General features: G+C 41.1%; 1 protein-coding gene across 2 annotated transcripts in view; it reads left to right on the forward strand.

Annotated features, from left to right (window-relative positions):
• The window catches only part of plpp3 (phospholipid phosphatase 3), a 34432-nt gene extending 24056 nt beyond the window's left edge, over window positions 1-10376 (forward strand). For both annotated transcript variants that reach the window (XM_053488490.1, XM_053488491.1), the window contains exons 5-6: window positions 1508-1684; window positions 8302-10376. In XM_053488490.1, coding sequence (XP_053344465.1) covers window positions 1508-1684; window positions 8302-8430 — 306 coding nt within the window. In that variant the 3' untranslated portion in view covers window positions 8431-10376. The remainder of the gene's footprint in view (window positions 1-1507; window positions 1685-8301) is intronic.
• Window positions 10377-11070: the final 694 nt, after the last annotated feature.

Below are 11070 nucleotides of genomic sequence, written 5' to 3' on the forward strand. Positions count from 1 at the left end.
TTTATACGAGCAACAACATACAATAAAGCTTTGGTCAAATTTGTGGATTTATAAACTTGAGATATTTGGTGTTTATGAGAAATCACAGGTTGGATAATGGTAGTGTGTTTGTGGAATAGTTTGAAGCAATAAAACTCTTCACGTAAGAATTAGATCCAGTAAGTACTGAAATAATCTATGTTCATGTTTGTTCAGTTAAATAAAAACAAAAAGTGTTTCATATTGAAACTGGCCTTTTATAGAAACTGGCTTTCTTCCCTTTAAAAGGATGGTGAATTTTCTTGAAAGAAAAGCAATCCAGGAAAGCAATGCTGGATGGTGTTTTTTCCCTAAATGCTGAGTCAGGATACCGTAATACATGCTTTAACAAGACTGTGTAATAGCTTAGTGCCCACACACATCCTCAATCACTTTAATCTTTTTATCACCATTTTGCCCTAAGCTGTTTGTGAATGCGGAATTAGCAGACCTGCTTAGTAGATTAGATTCATAGACTGTTTTCAGTAGGCAGAACTCTCTAGTGTCATATTAGCTGGAAGCAAATATTGTGAACTCGTTTAACACCATAAAAAAAAAAAATAATTACCAAACAAAAAAAAAAAAACGAATAAACGAAAAAAGATTTATTTTTAGGCCACGGGTTACCGTCTGGCGAGCGGCGAGGTCCACCCATCCTACGAGCAGCAAGGAAACTCCATTTCCAAACATCCGTAGGGAGGGGGCCTTTCCTTCTGGTGCGCATACAATGGCAGCAATGTGAACGGCAAATCATTCAGGAATACTAAACCCACCTCGTCCACACCTTAGCTGGCAATGCTAATGTTTCTGTGCCGTTGTTTGTTTTGTCTGACACTTTGGTCTTCAGTCTTTTATGATGTGGGTGTAACAGGAGTTACATTAACATCTCACCTAAATGCCTTGCATTTGGCTGTCGAATAGAGGAAATGAACAGTGTTCACACTGACCCGTCCGTGAGATCTGTCTGCTTTTAACATCACACTGCGTCATCCAGTTGCTGGCCCCCACCTGCTACTTCCTCATCATCTCTCGCTCTCAACAGACTGCTGGTGTTTTCTTGATCCAGAGGTCCTTCCTGTTCCCAATGCATTCTTTCTCAAGGTCTTTGGGTCAAGGAGGCCAGAAACGATGAACATCCCTCTGAGATCTGTGATGTTGCGCTGACACATCCAAGCCTCAGACACATGCTACAAGTCATACAAGATTTAATCATTTATAAAATGTATAATTCTATAAAGTGTATAGTAATGTAGTATATGGTAGCATTTGTTCGATATGAGTGTTTGTATGTTTGTACAGCTGTCTGAGAGACTTATTTATGGAATGCGTCACATGGTTGCAATCCTAATCCATTTTGAGGCTAGTGTCATCCCGTGACGTTTAACTGTATGATTTCAAACTGACCCATATCGTAGAATCTACTAACAAAACTACAGCCCTGTTTTAACGTGGAAGCTTCTGTCTTCTTTTTCTCTGTCTCTTCTTCCAGTTCTACCTGCAGTCCCGGTTTACTTGGCGTGGCGCTCGTCTCCTGAGGCCGCTGGTGCAGTTCACTCTTCTGATGATGGCCTTTTACACTGGTCTGTCTCGTGTTTCGGACCATAAGCACCATCCCACTGATGTGCTCGCTGGCTTTGTACAAGGGGCGCTGGTGGCATACTGCATAGTAAGTACATTACGTTGACTTTGATGCTTTTCCTTATCAAATTATATACTCTAATAAGCCACTTAACAGTGGATTCTTGGTAAATATACAGTGATCAGCCATAACATTAAAACCACATAACATTAACACATGAAAATTGATTATCAATTATATACCAGTAAACTAGTGACCACCCATTAGGCTGACCCATACCTGTGGGGTCCAAAGGCCAGCGTGTTCGGTCTGATTCCACAGAAAAGGCAATGTTGGCCCCCTAGAAAGTCACCAGAACACCCAGTGCACCCCACTGTGCATGGGCCCAAGGCTGCTAACCTAGTCTCCAAACTCGACAGATCCCAATCTGATCAAGCACCCAAGGGTCCTCAATCTGATGTCAACATCCTGGTGCCAGACACCACAGCACATCCCCCAAAGGCCCTGCGGAGCCATGCCCCCAAGGAGCCAGAGTCGTGGCCCTAGGTGGAAATAATGTTAAGAGGTTTAATGTTATGGCTGATCTGTGTATTTTAAATACTAGTATATTATATCCAATACACCAAATACCACAATATCACATGTTCATCTCAGTCACAAAGTCATTTCCCATGCTCGGGTATCCAGTTGTTTTAAGTGTAAAAACAGATGCTGTAAATGTGACAGGGAATACCTTTGTTGTTTTGTCGCAGAGATAGATTTTCAATCGAGCACTGCTACGAAATAATCCCAAGCAGTATTTCACATTTAAATTAGATCGCTATAAAACTTAAGGGTTAAGGCTACTCGTGTTACGAGGACGGCGCCGAGTTTCCACCAGCTTCGACTCACATACACTTACACACGCTGTTTGCAGCAGCAGCCTCAAACAGCAGACGTCGCGCCCACAAACACAAACCACGTGCTGAGAGCAGCCATGCAAAGGCTCCGTGCCTCTTTTCTGCTCTTTTCTAGTGCTGTTATTTTAACCATAAGTTTATAACTAGACATGTTCACCCCAAACACGATTCCCACTGAGAAATCTTTTCTTGTAGAATTCTCTTTGTCCTCCAATAGACCGGAAGTGTTGTGTGGTAAGGTTTGTGCTCGCCACAATGAGAGACATTCAAGAGCTGCATTATCATTGGCTGTTTTTCTCTTCATGTCAAAGTGAGGACAGAGACCATTTGGAGTCTGGAAACCAAACCACTGGAGACAGACCAGGACATTCCCCAGATCATACCCTCTCCTCCATTTAACCCCTCTTTGTCTCTTTTTCTCTCTTAACAAACTTGTCCAACTGTAAAGATTTCTTATATTCAACACGAAAACCCAATTCTTTGGAAACCAGCAGGGCATGAGACCATGAAAGCACGATCACCCCGCATCATCTTCAACTCTAAAACCACTTTGCCCAGCTCATAACTGCCTCAGTACAGGGGGCCAAAGGCAAACATGGAAATTGTTAGTGGCATTCAAATGAAAAGTGCCTTCACAGAGCCTACCGTGGTGATTACAAAGTCCTGGCAAGGTTTCTACGCTCCAAATGTACCAGGTCGTTTGTCAGTGGTTGCCGCATGTTGGCAAGTTTCTGCTGGACTACATTACCCAGGAAGCACAATTTTACTCTTTTCGCTGTTTTCTTTTCCCCCCTACATTTGGTAGTACACAAATAGTTAACACACATCCTTTCCAATTATTTGTGCAACACTGAGGTCATTACAAATATGTTTTAGAGAATGATTCCAAATGGTTCTCAGGCTCATATCCCTTGTTTTTCTTCTACCACATGAAGACAACTCTTTTAATCGAACAAATAGTTTTCCTATTTAACTAGCCTTTTCTATAGTAAAATAAAGCTTGTCCGTTAAAATGAAGCTCAACTTAACTTTTACAGCATCATGTCCTCTCTAAAAGTCAATGTGCATGTCTGTGACAACCAAAGCACCACTAAAACAATGGTAAAAGAGAGAGTGAGAGCGCAGTCTTGTAGATTAAGGCTGTGTCCGTGCGATTGTTTTATGACCCTGCGCTGGAATCTCTCCCATTCCCCTTTCTCCCCTCTGCCTGTTCCACTGCGCTCACACGCACACATCTGCGAACACTTTGGAAAGCCCAATTAGAGTATCTCTAACAGCAAGAGTTCAGTGGGAACATATGGGAAATACATACAGTGCACGTGGCTGCTGAACAAATGAAAACATAACCAAAACCTAATGTTATAATTTAATACAAACACATGCTGGACCGTTTCACACCGTATTGAGGCATGACTGAAGCTTCATAGCGTCTAAACCAACCACTTCTTCCATGTTCGTGTTGGTGTTCATTCTGTGAAATCCCAGTTTTTAGACGAAGTCTTTAATCCCTGATAAGATACCAAGGACTTTAAAGCGGCGAGTTTAACCTTTGAAGTAGTCCTGGCTTTTTAAGTGGTGTGTTCTGGTGAGCTCTGGCAGTGGTGCGAAGCTGCCGACAGGCTTCGCGTCTGCTCCTCATTAACTCGAACCAGCTCATAAGGCTTATGGAGACGGAAGCTGACAAAGTTCCACTCAGAGTATCGTCAATCTGCTGCGCTGCGCGCGATGAAAGGAAACTCCAGACGTGGAGTTTCATCTATGAAGAACGTAGGCCTGAAGGATCTCCAGAACCTAACAAATACACACTATACACACCAACACGGAGTCACAAGCCGAGCAAGAGGACGTGTGCTGTGTGTTTTGTCTGACAAACCAATAAAAAACCCCACAGTAGTCAAAGAGCCATCACATCCTCCTTAAACATGAGGTGTTTGCATCAAGACATTAAAGCTATCCCAAATTTCTTCCTGCATGCTAAGCATGCTGGAAGCGCTTTTTACAGAAAGTCATTGGTAGATGAAAAAGGAAACAGCTTGAAAGGAACGCACCAACTGCCTTTTCCTTTCTGCTTTTCTCCATTTCTTCGCTCATGCTATACATGCTCCTCCTGTTCTTTCTTCACTTCCTGGCTTCCAGTATCCCAGCTTTCCACTAGAGCGCTAAGGGTCATGGTCACTGTTCCGGAATGGTGTTTCTTCATTGATAAGACTTAATTGTTCTTTTCTGCGTTGCATGCCAAGATAGATATCCTGATATCCTATCATTTTCTTCCATACGTCTGACTGTTGTACTTTCCATCTTTTACAGCACTCTTTTGAGCCGTGACAGGCACGGGATGCAGTAGGGAGCCAAAAATAATGTGTGTGTTTATGTAAAGCCAAGGAAATCCTAACAGCGTCTTTGAAATCAGCCCATGTTAAGACAGGATTTAAATATGTGCCAAACATTGATCCTTCTGGTCTTTCCAGTCTTTACGTTGATGCACCTTCATGCAATGTCTCCAAAAACATATAATACAGGCTGCACCTATACACGAATATTCACACAAGCAGAGCCTGTACTCTAAATTAAACACTTAGAGGGCCACCCACACTATTAGTTTATTATTAGCTTGTTAACTCTAAACCCATAGTCAAGAGTGCTGTTTGTTTTTGTATACTCCTTTCCTGTAATGTATTGGGTAAAAAAAAAAACCTCAAACATCCATAATGTTTTCTGTTTCAACAGATTCTTTTTTTTTTTTTTTTTTAATGCCATCATTCCCTGGCACAATGGGTGGATTGTTATAAATTCCCATAACGAATTTTATTATGGTACCACCATAGTACCATAGCATTACTGTGGTACTAAAGCCCTTAGTATGGTTATCGCCATAGTACCAGGCCAGGTACTGTGGCATGTCATTGAGTACCATGTTGTGTACCACAATAATTTGGTGAATACCATGGTACTTACTGATTGCCACAGTTGCTACTAAAGCTCAGCAGGTATCTAGTAAGGTATGTTTGTACATACTTTACCATGATTAGATAGAGTATGTTAATACATACTACTGGTAGTACCATATTATTGCATGCAATATTAAGAATTTGAATCTACACTATGGTATTTAATTATAAGTACATAAAATATTTTCGACAGCATTATGATATATATTCCATCATACCATACTGCTGTATATGACAGAACCATGTACCATACTTTAGTACATGTAACATTGTACCAAAGTACATACCATAGTAAAACTGTAGTATATAAGCAAAAATTACCTTAAAAATCCCATGGTACAGGTATCAGACTACCATCGGACCTAACGATGGTAAAATATTTATGTTTATTTTTCCTGTTGCTGTCGGTCTGTGTGCATGTGTGAGTCAGATGCTGTACAGTCTGGGCTCCTAATGGCTCCATCTCACTACAGTGTGGTCAAATTTCACCAGCATGAAATTTATAAGTTTTAATTAAAGATTAAGAAAAGGCATGTGTGATTGCACATACCTACTGTATATCTTATATACTTAAATCACACAGTCTAAACCAGAAACCAAAGAGACTTATGTTCTTTGAATCGAGGCTTTCAAAACTGTACTCATGCCATAATTTTTCCAAAGAAGAAACCCTGAAGCACCATTTTATAGGGTTTCAGATTGGCTAGATGAAAGAGTGGAAAATTTTCTCATGCCAACTTGCAAATCTAATTTTTTACGCCAATACATGCTTGAAAGCATGACTGACTTCAGAACCTACAAACTTTACAGAAACACGACACATACTTTTAATTGCTCTCAAAAATCTCCTAAAGCTCCTTGTACATATAATTTCTAGAAAAATGATTTATTAATTAATTATATTAATAATATTATTATGATGATTATTGGTTTTCTCTGTGATGTATTGAAGACGCACTCATCTGTAAGCCCCACAACCCAGACTGGTTCCTGTTGCTGATGAGGCATTTCGAACACAATGGGCTAACAGTGCAGAGGAAGAGCACTTTCACATGTGAGGGTCTTGCCACAGGAAGCACTCCCTTCATGATAAAGCTTCATTACCGCCTAGGGTCATAGGGCAGAGGTCATCGTGTTCGTCATTCACGTAAAACGATGGCTCATCTGCCGCAGAGCTAGTACATACCCATGGGCTCATTATAATCATGTAGTCTATTGAGGGATAATGACATAGACGTACAATTAGTGAGTGGGCTTATGTTCCAGTGTTCTGATGTCATTTGTACTTGTGTCGAAAGGTCACGAAGAAAATGCCATGATCTAATCATGAACACTTGTACGCCCGCACTGTGAACACTGGATCCGGCTGCCCTTTCTCAAACGATGGCAAGATGCTCTTTGTGTGTGCATGTGTGCGTGTGTGTGTGAGTTTGAAGGGGGGAAGCAAGAGAGAGAGAGAGAGAGAAAGATGAGGGCAGACGGCAGGGGACTGGCTCCAATATTCCACTGTTGTAAAAGTGGTTTTATTTTGTTAATGATGGCACCAAACTCTCTTTCAGACTAAACCTGCATCATAATTTTCAATTGTAAGAATTGCAGGGTTGAGAGCTCACGCTATCAGTCATTGACTCAGAAAAGGGAAACCCCCTCCCCCCCTCTTTTTTAAGCTGTCATGCATTTCCCCCTAGCATTTCTGAGCTATGATATGGCATGACCGATAGCATGGCAGGAAGTGAAAAAAAAAAAAAAGCTGTTGGTTGAATCATGCCAACCTTTATTATATTCTACAGTCTTTGTGTGTGTGTGTGCATGTGCATGCGATAACAGGCTTGTTGGAATCTGTAACTCCACGCTATTAGCATTTTACTCATCTGTAGCCCAGGCTTTAGTCAAACCCGTGGGTGTGTAAGACCAAAGCTGTTGAAAGTCTGCTTCGCCTACAAGATCTCTTGAAAATTTAAAGGAATTCCAATGAAAACGAATGATTCTCTTGGATTGCATGCAAGTTCTCGAGTCATTAAAAAAATAATCACCAATTTATGTTGCGCATCATCCTCACCTCAACTGTATGCTCTCAGCAGCTATGTTGAAATGGCAGTAATATACACTTTTGTACTGTAACCTGGCTTATATATTGTGAAAGTGCGTTGGCTTCATTTTTACATCAGCTCTGCCAGGAACACTAAATTATCGACGCTTTCTCCAAGCCCAAAATGTCAGAGATTCGCACTTCGATTAATTTGGCTTTATAAGCCAGTCCAGGTGGAGACGTAAATCACCAATCTGACCTCCCAGACTGCGTGAGAATCCTCCTAGATGTGCCTGGCTTGTTGCCGCATGCACACTTATTATCCTGATTTCCCTCTTAAACCAGTGATGTCATCATTAGACCATACAACCATGCCTGGCAGATGATATCTGTTCCTTTCTCAGTGCCTCTGACACACAGTTCACTCTGTCTTAACTTTCTTAAAGGGGCCCAGGGAAACAAGTGGAAGCATTTGTCTTCCCTTCTGAGTCAGTGATTTTGAAAGACTGTTGTTGTTGGACGGCTGTTATCGGAGTGTGAGCTCAGACAAGGAAGTAGCTGAGTTCGAGCCGCTCAGGTCAATGGGGTGAATGACGACATTAATGATGTAATAATTTCCCTATTAATCACAGCGTTTTTAGACAGCTGTGCTTTACAAGTCATGTTGCAAAAACGTGCGAATTGGAAGACATACTATGAGTTATCGTTACTACACGAGTTATACCACATAAGTTCATTTATTTTTCATGAATGCTTTTCACCAAGGTTGCGCTTGCACTTCAAAGCGTAATTCTAACCTGCTTTTATTTTCTCTTGTCTCCTCCGTAGGTCTTCTATGTTTCGGACCTGTTTAAACCCAAAATTAAGACCGTCAGTCCTCCGCCATCGCCGATAAAGAAAGAACTCCTGCCCTCCGCTGACACCATAGACAGAAACAACCATCACAACATGGTGTGAGAGGAGGATTCGGGAGGAAACATCCCTAGAATTCCATCATACCTTTGAAGAACCTGAAGAGCCACCTGTGAATGAAGAGACGCAGCATTTTAACTGTTGCTGTCTCTTTCTCTCATCTGACAGTAGAATGTAGAGACAGGAAATGGAGACTTTTTTTTGTTTGTTTTTGAGACTCTATATTTTTGTACTATTACAAACCTTGCTGTTTCTTTTTTGAGCCCAATTTATGCAAGCTAAACAATCACAAGAAAAGTCATTCATTTTTGGGAGGTTGTTCCCAAAGCAGCAGGAACTGATTGAACCTTTGCAGTACTTTAAGACACCATATTAATAATGGGACAGATGGAAAGCAAACCAAGTACTAATGAATGAATGGATGCATGGTAAATGAATGAAAAGTGGAACTGTGAGGCTGACCTCTCTTTTTGTTTTTCTCTCTCTCTCACTCTTTTCTTTCCCCCTTTTCCTCTGTCTTGTCTCCAAGGCCTTTCGCCAGTATAAGAAAACAAATTCCTTAGTTATAGGAATGATACTTTATTACCTGCAATGTTACTAGCACAGATATTTTAACAGTATAAAGAAGAATAACTTATAGCACTATATCCGATCATTATAAATCGTCACCACTCGCTGTCTGGGCGGTATAGCTCTGAGGATGCTCGATGAGGTTTAGTGTGTGGTAGACTGTATACCAGTGAACTCTTACGCTGTGGTATGTGAGGGTCCTGTAGAATCAAGTTGTGGCCTTCACATACCATTAGGATATGCTGACACTCCAAAGCACTAGACCCATCCCTGCTGTCCTAAGCTATCCACACAGAAGCCTAGCTCTAAGGGATGTTGCATTTTACTGGGATTTAAAGGGGGTGGGATAGGGGATGGGTTGTAGAAAAAAAGATGTTGGTCACATTTTAGTAGTGAACTGAAGATGCCACCCAGCTGAAAGAGCATGGCAGAGCCGTGCACCTGGATCCAGTGGTTGTGAATTGTCCTGAGAAGGATGGAATGGGACGGGATGGGACACGATGGGATGGAGAGTCCTCTCGACTGCACTGGCTTGGCACGTTGCATTTTGGATGGCTGAACGAGTCTCTTCTGCTGGCTGGTATGGATTCTTCTCCCATCCGAGCACATAATCACTCAACGGCAGTGCCAACTGTATCTAAAGCCAGGGATGGCGTTGATTAAATCGCCTGCCAGGACTCCCATCCAACCCATCATGTTCAAGGTGTGGGGTCCCACCACAGTGCCACATTTTTGTGTATGTGTATGAGTGTGTGTGAGTGAGATACTTTGTATGCGTGTGTCTCGTTGTGTTTCTGCACCTAGTCCTTGTCCCTGTGCCAGGGACTGTTACCATGTGAAGAAAAAAAAAAAGAAAGAAAACTGTGGATTTATTTTCTGTTTTTTTCTTATCTAAAATAATGTCTACTGTTCTCACTAACACCTGTACAGTGTTATATACGCAAATAAACCGATTAGTTTACATGCCATAGAGAGCATCTACACAATGCCATACATCCAACATGTTGCACATCCCTCACATTGTCTAGTCCGTCCGTATCATTTCAGCATTTTATTTTAAATATATAAATAATGTATAGATTACTAAAATTAACTATGTAAAATATTATTTCTGAACATATTTAGATATATCCACTATAAATAAAAAACAGTGTCATGACCTGTGTTATTTACAAATTGCTGCTTCAACAAGCATTGATTGACAGATTGTTTTGTATTTAGCTTACTAAACTATTGTAGATTTGTCATATTAATTTTTTTAAAAGAACTGCATCTACAAATGTATCAAAGTTCACTATTAGTATTTTTGTATTGTCTCATTTTGTACAAAAGAAATAATAGCAATTTTTTTTTTCTGCTAATGTACCTAGATCTAATACATGTGTTATGGAATAAAAAGAAATGCTCAGTATAAACAGAAACTCTTACGTGATTGTTTTAGTAATAAGGGTGGTAATGTTCAATCTACCATAACACACTTTGAAAGAGTGCATGACTTCACTTTTTGGCAGTGTGCTAAAGTGGCACAAGTGTGCGGCTACCAGCGTTATGGTCTCTGAGAGCAGTTTAAATGCAATAAATCTGCTTTCAGATCTGTTACAGCATGAAGCCGGGACTGTGAAATAATTTTTCTCTTTACACCTCTAAAACCTATCCCCAGGATGGACATAAGAACCGATCAAACAGCCAAAAACACAAATGTGCCAGAGCTGGCAAAACGAACGCACAGATAGATCTTAGTGGTGGTATCTGGAGGAGTTCTGCACGGACAAGCTGGCACCAATGCCATGCCTGGCTCTAGGGTCTGGCAAAAACCTGGCACTGCTTGCGTATAGGAAGGAGACCAAAAAGAAGGCGTGCTAATGAGTCTGAGATTGTATGTTTGTTATGGATACCATGCTGGTGCTCAGGAAAGGGTGTTATTGAAGTTTCAATCTCTGCCTCTCCCTCTTACAGGGACTGGCACGTCTATGTATAGTAAATGCCAGGAATAGAGGTTTGGCCACTAACTGGCATTGTCTAGATCAGTGGTTTTCAATGTGGGACCTGTGAAGCTTTGCCAGCATAGAGTCTGGGATTTTTTAAATCATGGGAGAAGTAATGACCCGCCATTAT

The sequence above is a fragment of the Clarias gariepinus genome, chromosome 27, assembly GCF_024256425.1.
Source record: "Clarias gariepinus isolate MV-2021 ecotype Netherlands chromosome 27, CGAR_prim_01v2, whole genome shotgun sequence".
Taxonomy (NCBI): domain Eukaryota; kingdom Metazoa; phylum Chordata; class Actinopteri; order Siluriformes; family Clariidae; genus Clarias; species Clarias gariepinus.